Source organism: Silene latifolia, chromosome 6 (genome assembly GCF_048544455.1).
Source record: "Silene latifolia isolate original U9 population chromosome 6, ASM4854445v1, whole genome shotgun sequence".
Classification (NCBI taxonomy): domain Eukaryota; kingdom Viridiplantae; phylum Streptophyta; class Magnoliopsida; order Caryophyllales; family Caryophyllaceae; genus Silene; species Silene latifolia.
The window spans coordinates 58,075,141-58,094,998 of record NC_133531.1 but is presented as its reverse complement, the minus strand read 5'-3'; the positions used below and the strand labels follow the sequence as shown (position 1 = coordinate 58,094,998).

The 19,858-nt window shown below is 33.9% G+C and overlaps 2 protein-coding genes across 2 annotated transcripts; one reads left to right on the top strand and one right to left on the bottom strand.

The window, feature by feature from the left end:
* The first annotated feature begins 8,514 nt into the window (after positions 1 to 8,514).
* Positions 8,515 to 9,167, top strand: LOC141586816 (zinc finger A20 and AN1 domain-containing stress-associated protein 8-like). The gene has a single exon (XM_074408181.1). The coding sequence runs from the start codon at positions 8,625 to 8,627 to the stop codon at positions 9,066 to 9,068; it is 444 nt and encodes a 147-aa protein (XP_074264282.1). The 5' UTR covers positions 8,515 to 8,624; the 3' UTR covers positions 9,069 to 9,167.
* Positions 9,168 to 9,226: 59 nt separating this feature from the next.
* Positions 9,227 to 18,976, bottom strand: LOC141586815 (S-adenosylmethionine carrier 1, chloroplastic/mitochondrial-like). The gene is made up of 13 exons (XM_074408180.1): positions 18,856 to 18,976; positions 18,535 to 18,604; positions 15,150 to 15,254; positions 14,128 to 14,214; positions 13,915 to 13,987; positions 13,059 to 13,146; positions 12,493 to 12,546; positions 12,323 to 12,418; positions 12,127 to 12,216; positions 11,331 to 11,382; positions 10,724 to 10,785; positions 10,496 to 10,576; positions 9,227 to 9,580 (listed from the first exon to the last, which is right to left on the bottom strand). The coding sequence occupies exons 2-13, from the start codon at positions 18,587 to 18,589 to the stop codon at positions 9,449 to 9,451; spliced, it is 975 nt and encodes a 324-aa protein (XP_074264281.1). The 5' UTR covers positions 18,590 to 18,604; positions 18,856 to 18,976; the 3' UTR covers positions 9,227 to 9,448.
* Positions 18,977 to 19,858: the final 882 nt, after the last annotated feature.

Sequence of the window (19,858 nt, the reverse complement as noted above, 5' to 3'; positions counted from 1 at the left end):
AGAGTGAGATTTGGGATATGATTATATCGAACGAGTTTGAGATTATCTTATTGATTAGTAAAACAACTTATGAGTTTGAGATTATCCTATTGATTAGTAAAACAACTTATGAGTTGTCATGCTATCTAGGGTTTTCCTTCTACTATTATCTAAACCATAATTATCTAACCTAATATCTTACCTAGGGTTTCGAGTTGGGTGGCCGGCCTATGAGCCGTTTTTCCTCCTAGTTAGAATACTCCTTGTACAAGTTAGGGTTTGGAATAAATCTTAGTGATAATATTTGATTAGAGATGTGTTATTTCTTTTATATTATTAAGATTTATTCTTTCCTATCTTTTAGGATATTATTGTTGTAAAGATAGAAGAATAAGATTGAGTAAATCTCAAGGATAATATTTGTTAGAGATATTTTATCTCTTTATATTATTTGATTTATTCTTTCCTATCTTCTAAGATATTGTTGGATTAAATATAAGAAGATTAGATTGCTTTCTTGCTCTCTACTTCACACGAGATCCACGGTTATCTAGGGTTTAGGTAAATATCTTAGATAAATATTTGTTAGAGATATTTTATCTCCTTATATTTATTTATATCTTTTGCCAAGATATTATTGGATTAAATAAAGAGAATAGATCTCTTTCTTGCCCATTAATCTACACGACATATCTAGGGTTTTGGAAAGAAACCTAGATCTCCTCTATACTATAAATACAAACACTTATTCATTCTTTTAAAACACTTTTCAACCTTGAGCGTTAAAATATCCTTGCAAACAAATTAAGTTTATCATTGTTTTGAAAAGTCGTGTTGTTCTTTATTGCAATTACTTTTGAAATTACGTTATTGGATAATAGTGCTTCATATTGTTTCTTACTCGTTCAATTGTGTGAACATTAGAAGAACAATCAAGTACTTTCTTATTAACGTAAGTTAGTCAAATCGAGTATTTAACGATACTCAAATTGAGTTACAACTAGAGTTAGTTGTACGAGTGGGTTGGTAATTTTGTAATCCGGAGAAAGGTACTAAAATTATTAATCGAGAATAGTGGGCGTAGGTTTCGACTTGTGAAACTGAACCACTTCAAAAATCACGTGTGTCATTTCCTTACGTTCTTTTCTTTACATTTTACATCGTGTAGTTAATTAGTTAAAGTTTAATTAATTAATTTTAAGTAATTAATTGTTTAATCACGCTTGTATAAGATCGAAAAAGTGGGCTAAGTTTTTAAATACTCAATTCACCCCCCCCCCCCCCCTCCTCCTCTCCCCGCTCTCGAGTATTTCGGATCGATAGACTCTACAGGGTTTTATTGGTTCTGTAAATTAGGTAAAAGGTAAGAGAAAAGTGACTAAAAAAACAATAACAAATGAAATGGAGAGTCTCCATTCACTTTTCCATCCCATAGAACCCCAATCGAACTCTCCTAAATATGAGTAACGCCCTATTTTTTTCGACTTAATTTCACCTCGCTTCAACTTATTTCAACTTTATTAATTTCAACAAATTTCAATTCGGTTCAATCTCATTCAGCTCACTTCAATTCAATTAAGCTCCATTCAATCCAAAAGAACACGACCTAAGAATCCTCTCCATTTATTTATGACCATTTCTTGTCTATTAGAGCATCCGCAAAGATGAGGCTCCCCATATTTTCTCTTTCCTTTTCTTATTCGTCCACCTCATTTTCCACTAACTTTTCAATTTACCCTCCCCATTTCATAACTACATCTATGCAACAATGAGGTTCCCCAATTCACACACAAAAATTTGGGAACCTCCCCAAAAGTAACACAAATTGCCTTACTTTTCTTTTGGGGACCTTCCCTAAAAACAGTGGAGCCCCAAATATTGGGGAGGTTGGTGCAACAATGAGAAGCCCCATATGAGGAAATAGAGTGTATATGGGGAGCTTGATTTCCACCTTTGCGGATGCTCTTACCTCTATTAGGTTAATTTTATATATCATTCCATCTGACCCAGACCAAAGGTAATATAGGAAAAAATGGGGTATTTAAGAAAATGTGGAAAAAGTAAGGGTAAAGAAGGAAAAAATAGGTGTGTCATGTAATTGTGGGTTGGTAGGTGAGGTATGTAAGCATTTTGTGTAAATATCAAATGGGTATAAAGACAACTTTGTAATGTTGTGAGCCAAATAAGGAATGTTACCTTTGGTTTGGATCGTCTGTTTATAGTAAGTGTTACCTTTGGTCTGAATCGGAGGGAGTATTTCTCTTTCACATCATGCTCCCGTACTTTTGTTTGAGTCCATTCAATCGCTCCAGAAAATAATATGAATCGTTGAAAAGAAATAGAGAAGGAAGGCAATGAAGATTTGGAGAGGATCCAAACTACCAAAATAGAATGCTTAAATCAATGAAGAAATGTGGATGAAAATGTATCATACTCCTACTAAATTATGATCTGGCACTAATTGAATGGAGGCTAATCCTTTTTACTCTGAAGGATTTTTTTTTTTTTGAGAGGGGCGTTTATGAGAAATTTTGGCCTCATTTGGTTATCCACTTATTCTATACAAAACACAGAAAAATACAAATCCCATGAATTGCAAAATTGAAGGTTTTTGGATTACCCCTCATTTTGGCAAAATGTATTTTTTTTTTTTGGCAGTCGTAAAGAAAGTAGCTTACATAGAGCACATATGACTCCCTAAGTCAGGTGCAAATCCTACATTATTATTACAAAAACTTAAACTAGGGATAGGGGTACTTAAAAAACGGGGTTTCTTCAGAGAGCTTTTGGAGTAGCACATTGAGGATGTCATTCCTTTTCTTTACTTCGGTAGTTGAACTTTAGGAGAGTATCTGCAACAAGGCACACTCACGTCACGAGAACGTGGGAATTTACCTGGATAAAAATAAACATTGTGTCTTGGAGATTCATCTCTTCGGCTTTGAATTCTTGATGATTGTCTTTTAGCACTAAAGGCTTTAGGAATCGTCCTCTTGGTAGAAGTGAATACGAAAGATGGAAGATGATGAGTGGAATCCATTGAATCACATAACGCATTGTTGTTAACTAACTCACATGAGAAGCTTACAGAAGCATTTTCAATAGGCATATCACAATCGGTGGCCTTGACAATATCAACCGAGGATACAGATCTTACATCACTTTTGGTATCGTCTGCCAGGATATCAGTCCGTGAACATTTTTTCCTACTTCTTCTCCTTTTTCTTTTCTTCTTATAGGGAGTGCCAAAGTCTATCTCAGGCTCAATGATATTTCGCTGAAGGATTCGCATTCTCATAGTGGATACTTGAGATTTCTGGAAAAAAACTCACTTCTTTACATTCAAGGAGTTTTTTATAAGTACGAGTACCAATATTTAGTACGGAATGACCTCTTCCCCTTTTGCTAAAATGCAGCAGTGTCTTTTCCGTCCCACGAGTATCCTCAGGCTTTAAGTTCAGATCAAGATTAGGATCAATATTATCAGTAGAATCAATATTAGAACAGCCATCAAAAGTACAAGAGATCTCACTTAAAGAGGTTGAATCAGATTTAATGCATGATTGTTAATCTAAAACAAGCTTGCTGGTATCAAGCTCCATATCATGTTTCTCAATAACGAGAGAATGTGTAATACTAGCACCGGAATAGCTAAAGTTACCATCTTGAACACTAGTAAATCCAAAAAAAGAGTCACTTTTAGAACAGCAACCAGACTCAGTCGAGGTATTCCAAACAAGCCCGTCATTTTGAACATGTATTTTACCCTTCCTAGTTTCAACATGCATGGAATGATCATCTATACCCCTTTTACCATTCAAATTAATAGTAAGACAATTCTTAACCACACCCAATTCTCTAAGAATGTCCTTATTCTTAGGTTCAATCAATAGAGCCTCTTCAAAATCTGATTGAGCATCTAAAAACTTATTCAACTTCATAAACGCCAAGCCTCTTCGAAAGAGAGCCTTGACATTATGAGGGAAAGACGATAAGATCATAGAACGAAGGTCATTTGCTGTCTCATACTCAACAAGCTTTAAAGCACAGGATCACATGATTTTCTAACTCTCCCATAATGGAGGAGTTGGATTAGCTAATCTACCTAGATAATTGCAAATTCCTGTGTTAATTGAACTCCTATAGAGACAACCAAGCGAATTTGCTAAATTGACATGAATCTCGCGCGGGAACTTAGTTCCATGAATTCGATATTTCTATGGGCTTGTATTCCCACGGACAACCAAACGACTCTATAGACAAACGACTCCATTAGTCTCTTCTCTCCATTACCTTTCATTACCTCTCAACGGTCTGGATTTTGTTCCAAAACGATCCAACGACCAAGTGTTTTGATGAGGTGAAGAGAGTATAATAATTTTATAATAATATACTAGTTTTTATACTCGTGAGAATCACGGGTGCGTTTGAGTCTAACTGTGTAAACTCACTACTCATAAATGTAATCGTATTAATCTGGGATAGTCGATATCTTTGTTGCCTTGTGTTAAATATAGTGGAATGTAAAATGTGTAATTATATTTTGGTGAAAAGTACAATAACATATTGATATTCAATTTCACATGAATTAAGATATTAGACAGGTATATACATGTAATAATGTATCACTACAACCTCGAATTACTTATTTTACTTCCTCCGTTTCTATATGATTTACCCATTTGTTGAATATATGAGCGGAATATTTTAATAAAATGGGTACATCATATGAAAATGGAGGAAGTAATTGTGAGAGTTGTGTGCAAAATAAACCATGTTAAGTGATGAATGTTCAATACGTGTAAAACTTATTTTCATCATAGACCGATGCTTTTCCTATAGTATACTATACAAATATGGTTGTATAGACAAATAAAATTTCACATTTTTCAAACTATCTTATATAAATCTAAGAATAATACAATCGAATTTACATTAACTAACATAATGTATTTATATAGTACACTTTTCATTTGCATACATTAGTTTAAAAAGAAAATAACCATTATTTTTCAATTTTATTCAATGTTATTGATGATGTGAGTATGTTGAAAGACCGTCTCTCCCAAGTTTTAGTAAAATAAAAATTAGGATTATTATAGCATTTATATAAGAGATTTTTTGTAATTAGTTCTCGCATTATTTTCAACAATTTTTTCGAGGGAAGAAGAAAGATTTTGTGAGCAAAGAGAAGATAAAAAAAAATTATGGTAACATAAATACAAAGCATAATAATGTTAAAGGAAAACAAAAAGGTCATCCCATTAAATTAAAGAAATAAATGTAAAATAAATAGGGTAGATTGATACCCAAATTTATGAGCGGAAAATAAAAATTTTGTATTAACTTAGTTTATTTTTTTTGTGTTTGTAACTAAAATTTTGAAATTTTTTGTACTTATTTGTATAAAATTTAAATAAATAAATGCGTAATTTTTAAGTAGTATGATTTTGGAAAATAAAAAGGTTTTATTAATTTAGGATTTTTTTTTGTGTTTATACCTAATATTTTTGAAATTGTTCGTACTTATTAATATAAATTTTAAATAAATAAATGAATGTGTAATTTTTTAAGTGATACATTTTTGAAAAATTAAGTTTAACAATTATCAGAGGAAAAATATATAACGTTTTCAATCAAAATTTCATCATATGAAATCAGTTAGTAATCAAATTACGAAAAATCTAAATCGATTCATTAACACGCTTATTTATGAAAATTTCAATAAAAATGTCAATTTTAATAATAAAATATGAAACTTAGATGTGATTTTTACCGTTTACATCGCTCTTTGAATTTTTTTTGAACTCATGAAATATTTAATGTACACAATTAATTTAATATAGAAATAATAACATTTTTGTAAGGAATGTAATTAGTTAATTTATTTATAATGTGAAATGGTTAGTTCAGTAATTTTTACACGGTTATAAGATAACATCATAATATGCTAGGGAAAAATCTTTTTTTTTTTAATTATAGATTCATATAATTGACAGTACAATATGTTTTTGATTCGCTTATTAGAAAGTATGATCAAATAGCTGTTTTTATTTGTCCTTTATTTTATTATTTATTTGTGTATTAAGGGTTTCTTTCGTTCGCGGTGGTTGTGGAAAACGCAGCATAGAAAAGACAATGTCGCTAGGAGGTGCATGACGGATTGGTGGTAAGGTATACATTTTACAAACAAAAAAAAAAAAAAAAAAAAAAAAACCTCTATGTAATGCTCGATGTGTTTTATTTTTTATATTTTTTTCCATTTACTTTTTCATCGCAATAATTTTTTTTTGTTTGTTGAGTTCTTTTTATTACTTTTGTTTGTTTCTCACTTGTCGATTGTCGTAACAAGCGATTGTTTTTGCTTTAATTTGTTTTTTTTTTTTTTTGTCATCGCAGTACATTTTATTTATATTATTGAATAACGTGACTTTAGAAAAGTTTACATGAAAGACTCTATATTATCCATGTAGTATAATAATACGATATACAATATTAATTTTGCTACGCTATTCAAATATTTAAAGATATATGAAAAAATATGTTAAAGACCTCGTTATTCAAACTTTTTTTTTATGTATCCAACTAATTTTAATTGAAGGGTATATAGTGGTGTAATGTGATTTTTATTTGTCGTATTACTTATTCTAACAATAAAACTACAAAATTTAAAATCTAGTATTTGATTTGATACTTAGTTATTGTTTTGTTTAGTTTATAGTTTACCTTTTTTTGGTACAATTAGTTTAGTTTACTCTAAAAGGCCAAATTTTAATGTTTGTTGTGCTCTAATCCTCATTCTATAAAAGCCATAACATTTAGAGTGTTTTGATTGGCTTTTGATTATAGAAAGTAAAAAAAAAAAAAAAAAAAAAAAAAAATTACTTTATAGGGACCCCACCCATGTTCTTTATGGATTTATTTCTCTTTTTCATCATAATTACTATCTCTCATAATTTAAGTGATTCCAAGTTTAATAGAAACTACACAAAATTATACATTATACATTTATTTTGCATTTTTATAACCATACATTAAAAACCACACATTATAAAACCATACATAAATTACACATATGTTTGTATAAATATTTCTAATACAAAAAAAATAAAAAATCCTAATTTGTTGACCATTAAACATTTTCTACTAATTCCGTCGTCCATAAAAAAATAATTACATCTATTGATTGGCAAAATTAATTATTAGCACTAAGATACTGATAATTTTAATAAAAAAGCGAAATAATAATCATCAGTCATCAGCTCTAAACCATTGTTCATAAAATTTAAATTTAAAAACATCGTTCATATAATTTAAAATTATCTAATATGGAATATGAATGTGTATAAAACCTATAAATATATAGTCTATATAGGCCGACACTCTTTAAAACCAATTCATGGACTATACAACCAGTTGTATATGTTGTACGGTGTAGAATTTGAGCTTTGTGATAAAGTATCCGAGTTTTATGTTAAAGAATATGAGCTTTATTAGAAAGTATTGAGTTCATCCATTTACACATTAAAAATATAAACTTTAAATTAGCTCAGAAAGAATACATATAAGCTCGCATTCTTATACCTTGGTTGTACCATGCTTATGGTACAACTGGATGTATAATCCTATTTGTGCTTTAAAACCGTACATTGCTTGCAAAATTTAAAATTTGAACTTGCCTAATGTGTATTATTTGTATTAGTGACTTAAATATATTTAAGTGGAATTTACTTTTCGATACTAATAAATTCAGTCAGCTCATTGCATATTTAACAACTATATCTGCACACGGTTAAAATCGTACAGTTATACATTGCTTCATTCAATTATTATTTCAAAATATTACGTTTAACTATCGTATTAGCGAATATATTTTATATATCATTATCTAAAAATAAACCCGTGCATTTTTGTGCACGGGATTAAAACTAGTGTGTTTTAATGCAATAGGTTTATTTAATTTTTTTCCTTTTTCTTTTATTAAAATATAGATGGTGATGTGGCTTGATAAAATGAACTTAAATATGAGGATGATGAAATATGGTGCTTTTAATTGTCTTTTTATAATATTTATAAATTAAAAATAATGGACTATCAATTACTTTTGAGGTAATGGAGAGGAGACTTGCTCCGATCAAGGATGCAGATATTGCGATATCGTATGATACAAAAAGAATCATAAAAGTAAGGAAAAGCTATACAACTTTGTCACGACATTAACCTTTTTTATTAAAAAACCTCATCTACACTTGACACCTGCTTTGGCTTCTTCCTACCCTCTTAATTCCCCTAAAAAAAATCTTCAACATTTCTCCACTTTCCTCTCTCTACATCTTTCACAAGATATTTTCTCCACTTTCTACTCCAACCTTTTATAACTTCATATACCTTCCTACCAAGCTTCTTTGGAACATGAATTTCCAGAAATTTGAGGTAATAAAATAAAATTCCCTATATTTTTGAAATATGCCTCAAAATATCTACATGTTTATGTGTTCAGTTGTTAGTTGATGTTCATTTTGCAGGTTTCTTCACTGAAAATTATGCTCTAGTATTTCTGGGATTTTATTTAGATTAGTTGATTTGTTCATGATTTGAAGAATAAGTTTTGTTATTTATTTGTTGGTAAATAAATTTGCTACAAGATGGCACAGCAATCGCAAAATTCTGTGGATTCAAATCTTTGTGCCAATAATTGTGGATTTTATGGAAACCCAGCTACTAATAATTTGTGTTCCAAGTGTTACAAAGAGCATATTATGAAACAAACCAAGGAATTAGGTGACTATTCGACCGATAAATTGGGTAATGAAAAGGCGGAGAAAATGGAAGAGCAAGTAGTCCAACCGTCTGTTGAAGAAGTGGGTGATAGTAGTAATATTCCCAAAATTCAAGCCGCTAATAGATGCAGTTTATGCAAGAAAAGGGTCGGATTAACTGGGTTCAAATGTCGATGTGAGCAAACATTTTGCTCTTTACATCGATATTCAGACAAGCATGATTGTGCATTTGATTATAAAGGAACTGCCCAGGATGCAATTGCTCGGGCAAATCCAGTTGTCAAAGCTGACAAGATTGACAAAATATGATTTCAGTTGTTTGCATAATCCAGTCTTTCGCGATCACAAGCTTCAAGCTTCCAAGAATAAAATGTTGTATTATAATTTGTGCTTCATAGCATGTAAAACTTGTTCTATAATTCATTCAACCTTGTTCATGGCAGCCAGCTTAAATTTATACTCCTAAATGTTGTACTCGCACTCGTTCTATAACGAAACTCAAATGTGTTATATGTGTACAGCAACAACGTACTATAGTACTTTGAAGGACGTCAACAATATCTATGGAACAACTACTTATCAAGGGATCAAGGCTAAAATTGATGCAACACTTAAAATCTGAAGGTTAAAATAGTGTATTGCTTACTCAACTACATACAAATATAAATCTGCCTTGAAAATAAATTGAATCAATCCTGCTTATCTTCCGGATGTCCGTTATGCTTAAGGTTGCGCTCTGCTAGTATTCGCTTTGTTCTTTCAAGAACACCGAAGAAAATAGAACCACCGATTCCAATCCACAAAACTCTTGGTCCAATCCCCTACATTTACAAAAGAAAATTAGAGCCAAAAACTGCCTATTGCCATTTTCTTTTTCTTTTTTATCTATAAGAAATAAATTAAAGTTCAACTGCTTAGACACTACTAGTAGACTACCGAGTAAGAAACCTCTCCATTACTTCGAAAGTAATGGATTGTCCATTACCTCTAATAGATTCATTTTTATATATTATTTCTCCTACACCACCACCCCATATCCCAACCTTATGGAGAGGCAAGCGAAAGTCATGCGCTTTCAATCCACCTGCCACCTCAAAAGAGTTGGGTAGGATTTAGGAATGCATATGGCCGTTCTTATGTTACATGGAGAAAGGTTACAGTCAAACGCAGAACGCTTAGCTGCTACTGACACAGTTGTTGAATACATTGTATTCTCTTAACAAAGAGAAATATGAAACGACGGACTATGACCCTTAGCGAAAAGCAATTAGCGTTTAACATAAACAAGTTACATTAACAGCAGCTAATAAGCAAGAGATTTTACTGGCAGTTCAAATAACGAATGGAGTATGGTATTTAGCAATTTATACTATTTCGCAAAAATGACTTCCATACTTGTTAACTATTTTAATTATAATTCGTTTCAAGAGAAATGTCGTGGGCAGCACCAGATATAGAAAAATATGCTGCTCGAAGCCTCAAATAGCGTATTGGAACTCCATATTTTAGGCCCAATACACTGCTATTTACCAAGCATCCCATATGACCAATTATATCAATTGATCACATTGAAAGTTCCAATATTTCAATGTGCCTGTAGGATCCAAATCCAGATCTACAATCTTTTATCAAGCAGTGCAGCTACGTGAACTGTGTATAGACTAAAAAAACACGTCTGCTTCTAAAACTATTTGGAGCAGCAGTCGAAAAAAAAAGGAACTGAATACCAGACATACCTTTAAAAGAGCAGGGGCACCCTCTTCTTTGACAATTGTCTGGACACAGTCCACTATGCCGTTGTACTGGTTTGCAGATCCCTACCACAGAAATTATAATTGTAGCTAGTCAACACTTGGCTCATAACAAGAAGCAATGGGTGTAGCATGCCAAAATTGTGAATTCACTAACTTAAGATTTAAACGAGACATGCAAACAAAACATAACAAGCAACTAATACACCATACCTGCACCATCAACCTGGTCTTAATTACATCCAGAGGAGTTGTTATAGCACCTGTTAATGCGCCTGAAGTAGTAGAAAAGATAGATTAGAAGCAGAACATCTTATGCACCTAATCCTCAATAAGAGGGTCGCCCATACACAAACAACTTTGCCTTTGTGTAAACCACAAAAAAGCATTATCCAGATGACGCATTAAGAAAATTGCATCAAAAATTCTCATAATATAAGAAGTGCCGACAATTTGAGTCACTTTGTCTTATCCCATCTACCATCATATTCCGAGATCAGAGAATAGGGAGTCTTTGCTTTCATTAGAAATAAGAAATGCCTGAAAATAACTCTATTAAATTATTGGCCTTCGAAGGACTGAAAGGAAGCTCTTTATCCTCCAATCAGGGATTGAGTTTCTTACTATTCAAGCAATACTGTTTTTTCAGTCATACGTAGCTAGATCCTACTAACAATGCTTAGGCTACTTTCCTCACACACTCCCCCCATTCATTAGGATTTACTACATTTTTCTGAACCCACCCTCACAAATTTTGAAAAATGTAGTGAATCCTAGGAACGGAGGGCATACTAAACAACAAACTGTATTCACTCCTTACCCGCGAAAGCACCAATGACAGCATTCTCAGGGTCATTAAGATCTCTTTTTGCCTGAAAACTTGCAAGATTCAGTGTGTGACAAAAACTCAGCCTTTTATGAAAAACAATCCAATGATTTTCTGGCACATCAAATGAACTCGTAACCAGATTAGCAAATCGTCACACGACAGCAGAAGCATTTACTAAAATGACATCATCGATTTATTATAAAATTAGGACTCCTAGCTGAATGAGGCTGTCAAACTACACATCATTATCAACTACCACCAAAGCACCACCCACTACCACTCTCGAGTTCTTGCTATATGGTAACGCCAGCACATGTCATTCTAATATACACAAAGTAACTCAGCTTCATACTCAACCATGAAACAGTATTTGATCATGATTCATGACATACAATACAAGTCACCTTGAACCATAAGACAACACCACCCAAAAAAAAAGGATTAAATCCAGAGTCCTTTTGTGACTATCCAGACCCCATAAATTGTATAAAAAATGATACACGGCCATTTAAGGTATCATTTTTACAATTCAGGAGAACATGACCATCCAAGTCTTGCATCTACTTTAAATTTAAGCCAGTTTCTCCTATTTACTACAGGAGGCGAGTTACCAATGACCAGGCAATTTAATTTCTAACCATAATGCATTTTCATCTGCTACTTTCTTCTCTTCTTTTGTTTAAAAGATGAATTCAGGAACAAGTGTTAAAGCAAAACTAAAATTTTAACATTTTATGAAACGCACTCTTTGATATAATAATTTCATAGCAAATACAAGTAGACTCACTGCAAGTTTGTAACCAAACCGTAGCTGTTCATAAAGGCAGAACTGTATAGCATCAAAGGGTAAATCTCGCAGCAGAAATGATCTATACCCCTGTAATCACGTGCGCAAAGAATATCTAAGAGCCTATATGAAATGTATAAGCAAAATCTGCACGCGCATAGATAAATAAACAGAGTAAGGAGAAAACATTAATTACCGCATAAAGACCTTTAAATCCTTCCTTTGCAACAATCAGACGCACAGCATCGGGAGCTGAAGCAAATTGTCCTGTTTGCATTCTCTGCTTAATAACCTGAAGTAATAATCATTAAATAAGTGTCCAAAATAGCTAATTAGAACGGGAAAAAAAATAATAATAATAATTACTTCAGTCGGCACACGAATGAGAGAAGCGGCAAGTCCACCAACAGCCCCTGCAGTCTGCCAAAAGAAATAATGTAAGGATGCCACCACCACAGCAACATCAAAAAAGGTTACAAAAAAATGTACACACCACTTTCACAATCGTTACATTTAGGATGAGTACAATAAGGAGTTATACGGAAAAGACAGAATGCAAGCTGACGTCCCAGCCAAAAAAGAACATTTAGATCAAACAGAAGATGGAACGACAAACAACTACACTTTCGCAATTGTTACATAAATGAATTTTCGAAAATCGGAAATGGAGATTGAGATTCACATCCTTTTCTAACTCCTACTATCTTCATGCTTGTCTCCAGTTAACTCCAAACTCTCACCCATTTATAGCACCAAAGGTTGTTAATTTGTTATTGACTGGACAAAATTAAGTCTAGAGTTTAGCTATTAAGAACCCATTGATTAGCTATTTACTGCTATGAAGTCTTAATCCTCAGTTCTACAGCACAAACGACCCGCAAAAATAGTCATCTAAAAGTTACAAAGAGAATAAGTAGAAGTTTATCTCTTACCAGAGCAACTGCACTGAGGTTCTCTGGAAACATCCTCAATAGTTTTTGCTTTGTCGGTTCATAAACACCAACAAACATGGCAGACGCCCTGAAATTTAACAGGTTCATTAGCCTACTGTTCTACAGGATACTAGATATATGACTGCAACACATACAGTTAGCACATCAGAATATGGTTATCGTCCTGAAGCAACCCATTTGGTTTCATGTGTGACGGAAGAGATCAAACAACCAAAAATCAGGAGAACATGTATACAGACATTGGTCGTGCATACCCATATGTTACTCCTGCAATTTTTCTTTATCACTGATGAAGGACTTGCTTGACATGGTGGTAATTGTTACTAGGGTAATAGACCTTTAATGAACTAGAAAATGGAGGAAAGTGATGATGGTGGAGAATTGAAGACCCAAAGTAATGTATTACCCTCATATGGGAGTAATGAACTAATGACTCCTCCCTCACCTCCTCTTTCCACCCATCGCAACCATCACAAACCACCAATTTCCTCCTATTTCTTCTGGTTTTAAGCTTTATTACTCCAATAATAATCAGTTAATTACCTCCAACGCAAGCGAGCCTGAAGGGATGTATTTTTCCATTTCCAAGAAACAATCCATTAGATTTGAATATGATGAACTACAGCGAAATGACTCACTAAACTAAATCATTTACACTTCTTATATTGTGAAGTAGTTGTTAGGATTCTCGACGCAATTTTCAAGCTGGGTTGTCTAACCTCTCTGTATTTTCCAACGAAAAGATAAGACTGCATACATCTTAGACCCTTACCCACCATAGACAGGAGCATTAAATTTCCAGCCAAACCAGAGTAAAGACTAAGGAGAAACATACGGCAATACACCAGCAATATTTCCAGCCAAACCAGAGTAAAGACCCTTGAGGACTATCTGACCTCCACCACGAGCTGCCTATTATAAAGTCAAGTTCTTTGTTGTCAGTTAACATACATAAAAAATGTAATACATGACGCAAATCAAAAGTGATAAAACTGTACGACAGGCATTGAATTACAAAAGTAATACAAAAGTTTTGCTTAAGTTTGACCTGCCTGCAAACGTGTCTTAATAGTATCAATCGGATATAATGCAGTCTCCACGACCACGCCAGCTGTACCTCCTGCAATTATACCATCTGGCAAAATCGGACTATCAGGGAGGAGCAGATTTCACATATACTCCCTCCAATTCACAATATTCTTCCCTATTTCCTAAAACGGTTATTCAGGTTTTCTTCCCCTTTCTATTTTTGGTAACTTTTTACTCTTATTTTATTCATACCTCTCTCCTATAACCCCACCCACCCAACTCTTTTAATCATATTTTATTCCTTGCTTTAATATTTGTGGCCCACAATTCATTATTTAACTCTTAATTATTCATCCCTCTCTCCTATCACCAAACCACACCTAACTTTTTATCAATATAATACTCCATTTCTTAATTCTTGTGCCCAAAGTAAAGAGGAAGAAAATAGAGGATTGGAGGGAGTATGATTCATCCATTTATTTACAGAAGTGAACAACTTTTTTTGAAGATTGCACAACTATTCCTCAATATTTCATAAAAGTGAAACATGCAGTCAGTAGATCAAAGTATAACACTTCTTTCTGATCTTATGTTCATCACACCATCAAATCAATTTAATAGCAACTACTTCTGAATTTTTAATGCATAATCCCGTAAACCACAAAAACTTCACATTACACATGAGAGGTAAATAGTATGGAATAGTTCAAAGTTGCACCATAAAAACCTAAATTTGCGAAACATAATTCATGTGACAAGTGAACATAATTACTCTGTTTCAAGTCTTTCAACAGACAGCTCATCACAATCTTTTAGCACAAAAACCCTGGTCAACTTTTACTTCTCATATATCCTAGACGAGAGTTTTCATTACAAAAGCAGCTCCTAGGTAGTGAAGGTACAAAGATGTATACATAACACCGACAGTTGCATAGCATGTAATTTAGAGTTTATACTACTTTAGAAATTACAGGGCCACAGTTTTGGTTTAATTTCCTCCCCATTTTTTCAGGTCACTTAAAAAAATCCGTATTAGTATACCTATCAGTGTTCGAAGGAAATCAAATGGCTTCTCTTCTCCAGTGCTTACCGACGCAAAGGATGCTTTGCTCCCGAAACTATGCTGCACTTTTGATATTGTCATCTCTGCAAAATCCAGGCATCACTTTAGACGTGTCTAAAGAATTCTAAATTCAATCGACAAAAAAAAAAAAGAAAAAAAAAAACAAGATGTTGATGCGTTTTGTCTTGCTATTATTGATACAAGCTGAAGACTTTAAGCCCAAATGTACCATATGCAGAAACTTAATTTCCAAATATATTTCTAAACAGGTGACAGGGATTTAGAACAATGTAGAGAATCCAAATAAATGGAGGGAGCATAAGCAGAGGAACGACACAATCTTTCAGGTTAGACAAACCCTGCAAACTCATCCTTCTCAGAAACTTTTTTTTTTTTTTTTGGCAGCCGTAAACAAAGATATACCTAACTACGCATAGCCCCACACGCGAGGCCATGTGCCATAACATTATAGGACCTAGGAATATAACTAAAAGCTAAGCAATGAAAGGACACGAAAAGTTCCTGAATGTCCCCAATAACATCAACCACTTGATGATGCGGTCTCTCAAGTCCAGCTAGGAAAGACACTAGAGAAAGGCAATCCGTAGAAACCTCCAAATGATGATAGTTGTGATCAAGTGCCCATCGAAGAACCTCTCTAATCCCCAAACCTTCAGCCTGCAAAGCGGACTCAGCTAGCACTCGTTTCCTTCCAGTGAAAATAATCTCCCCAACAGACGATAACCCAACCCAACCAAGCCCCCCAGTAGCGACGTCTTTCCAACCGGCATCAACCATGATTCGCACATGGTCGCACAGCATTAAAGAACCCACCACACAAACAGGTTTGCTCTCCCGCAGCCACTGAAGCCATTCATCCTTCTGGGAGACGTCATTCCCATACCCCGGCACCATCCACTCCTTCTCCTTATTCCTCCCCTTCAAAGCCTTATCCGCCGTATCAATAACATTTGACCATAATCTGAAGAACATTAGTGGGTGGAATGGTACTCCCTGAAAGAGAACCCTATTCCGGATACTCCAAATGCATGACACCATAGCCAAGAACCGTATGATTCTCGACTTTGCCTCATCCAAATTTCCCAAAAAGTAAATCCACTGAACCATCCATTTTTGAATACTTAAATGTACTCCATTCTCTACCCGAATTCCTAATTCCGACGAGGCCCATAGCCGTCGCGACACAGGACAGTCGCGTAAGAGATGCTCCATAGTTTCTAGCCCCTCAAACTCACAGAGATGACAACCTTTTCCACTCCCTAGGTTACGCTTTGCAAAATTAACTCCAGTCGAAAGTGAATCAGTAATGATCCTCCACACTAGGATTTTCCATACTTGTGGACCTGGTAGATGCCACAGTGTTTTTTTACAAAAGTGTCTTATTTCAGCATCAATCCTTGTTTTATCTTTAGTTGTTGCTCGTCGTTCCATGAACTCATTGAATAGTACCCCATACCCACTCTTGACACTATAATCCCGATACCGATGTATCGACCAATAAAGCTTATCATCAACCCGTGATGCACAAATAGGAATAGCAAGGATATGGTTTGCACTCTCCTCCGAAAACAGCGTCCTAATTAAAGGTTTGTTCCATGACATACCGGCAGCATCATTAGCCGGCAGCCGCAGATCCTTAATTCGCAGATTGTAAAGACCAACATGATCTAAATCAAGAATGCGCACATTAGGCTCCGGGCAATCGCCATTAGTCCAACATGTAGTCCACACATTTAAATCCGAGACCAAACCCGGTTTCCACCCTATATGTTTCCTAATAAAGTCTAACCCTTGTAGAACACTTCTGGCGCCCCATGAAAGGTTAGTCCCACTCCTCAGAGATGTAACACCACCAACAAACCGGCCACCCAATAATTTCTGCCGGAACACACGTATGAAGAAGGTGTCCTGGTCAGAAATGATCCGCCAACCAAGCTTTCCTAACATTGCCATATTAACACATTTAATGTTTCTAATGCCAAGTCCTCCTTCACTTTTTGGTAAGCTCAAGAATTTGTTGCTGCACCAATGGATAGGTTTTCCCAATCTATTTCCGGCCCACCAAAAATGTGACAATAAAGAATTAACCTTATTAGTCACACTTACCGGTATTTTAAATACCGATAGAAAGTAATTCGAGATGTTCGATAGGACAGAATTAATTAGGGTAAGCCTTCCAGCTTGAGAAAGGAAGATTCCGTTCCAAGAAGAGATTCGCTTCATAACCATATCAATAATACTTTTAAACAATTCCCTTTTCGAACCTAGGAATTCCGTGGGTAGACCAAGATACTTTCCAAGTCCTTTATTCCCGGCAATCTTGAGATTTTTAATGCTACGACGCGCACTTCCAAGAGTGGTACTTGGACTAAAGAGGATACCTGATTTATTTTCATTCATAACCTGGCCCGATGCTTGGCAATAGGCCTCAAGAATCTGTCTTAAGGTAGTTGACGAGTCACCTTGATCTTGAAGAAAGAAGATAGCATCATCCGCAAAGAATAAATGAGTCAAAGCCCTTTCTTCACGGCACAAGCAAATGCCTCTAAGCGACCCATCAAGCATAGCACGATCCAATTTACACGATAAAGCTTCCATACAAAGCACAAAAAGATAAGGAGATAAAGGGTCTCCTTGTCTTAAACCACATGTTGGATTAAAAAGCCTTAACGGTTTCCCATTAAAAAGAACCTGATAGGAAACCGTCCTTACACAATTCATAATTAACCGCACTAATCGCTCAGGGAGCCCCACCTTAATCAAGACAGCTTGAAGAAATTCCCAATCCACCCGGTCATATGCCTTACTCATATCAGCTTTAAAAGCAAATCGACCATATTTACTAAATTTCTGACTTCTTTCCTTTTCATAACCATGACTCCAATGAAGTTCATACATTCAAGTTAACAACGGTATCTACTCAAATTGATGCGTCAACATGTAAACAAGCAAAGATCCTTCCTCACTCCAAGTCTCCAACTATGAATCGTTCGTAATTGTACAAGTATTACACAAACTTTCAACACATTCATTCACAGTCTGGATGCTATCTACCAAGTACATTGTAAATTTGAAAACGCAAAATAAAGACGCAAACGCAATACAACCTAGCTTAACTCAAGCGAAATTTGCCAAAACAAAACAGCTTATTTCGTAACTTCTCCTTACTTGCCGCAAATTTTCCTGAGCATTTCAAGAATCTACAATTTGTCTAAAAGTAGAAATAACATTTCCTTGAGAACAATTTTCGTCAAAATCCACACAATTGAACAACGCTAGCACACTAATTTATTCTCAAAAACAACAAAAAATCATTTGAATAAATGAAGAACAAAAAATGACCTGAATGCTCCATTGAGTTGTTCTTACCGCCAACGGCTAACGTAACAGGTCCCATTCCTAACGCCGTAAGCTGAAAATAGGATAAAAAAATAATCAAATTAATCATTATAAACCTAAAATTAATAAAATTAAAACTTGTACAAAGTATATAATAAAGAAAGAAGAATATTGAAAATTGCATTGATATGCAAGAAGATTAATGGTTACACTGAGATTCGGAATCGTAATTAAGCAGTTTTAACGTGAAATTAGGAGTGTTTTAGTGAATGGTTAGAGAGAGAAAGTAGAAGAAAGTGGGAGAGTAATGGAGTTGATACATACCGATGGTGAGGGAGAAGGTGTAGATGGAGAAAGTTGCAGAATGAGTTGGAGGTTGAACAAATGGCGAAGATAATGAAAGTCGCTCTTCAGATGTGGGCCGAGGACATTAGGTTTGTCTATTCGGGTCTCAAAATAAAAGAAACTAGTATTGGTGCCCGGCTTCGCCCGGGCTACCTCTACTTACCATTAATTTTTTTTTTCATTAAATAAAATTATTTAAAGTTGCATAACCCATAAATTTAACATTAATATATTTTTCTATGACATATCTTAAAATTACGATGAAATAAATTTTGAGACAAATTCACTACTCTTGCTATTAATATTTTACTCTTATTAATGAAACAATAGTAATAACATTTCACTACTTGCCCGTAATCATTGTTACTTTCACTGCTCCCGCCGTAATTATTGTTACTGTCACTACTGCCGCATTAATATTGATAATTTCACTTTCACCGTAATTATTGTTACTTTCACTATTGCCACATTAATATTGATTATTTAACTCTCCCGTTGTTATTTCTACCACTTCACTAATCTCGCTGATAATATTATTGTTACTTTTACTATTCAAATGAGTGATTACTATCATATAACTATATCCAATGTTACTATAATTCTTTTCTTTACAGACGAAATTACTTTTACTACTTAGGCATGCAATTTTAAGAGGATTATATATTTATATAAATATATTACATATATGCATTAAATCAAATCTAAAGAATTATGCAATATTACATATTATGGAATCTAACTTGAATTATTTATAACCTATTTATATTATATTTTTGTATGTTAAATAATTAACATCTCTATACATCTAATAAACTATAAAGTTTAATAAAATTACATAGATTTTAAATTTAATATATAATTTTATGATGATAATAATTAATACCATAAGTATGCATGTTTATACTAATTAATTATTTTATTTTAAGAAAATTGACCATCTTCTAGCCTTCTATAAATATTTAGGAAAATTGCCAAACATCTT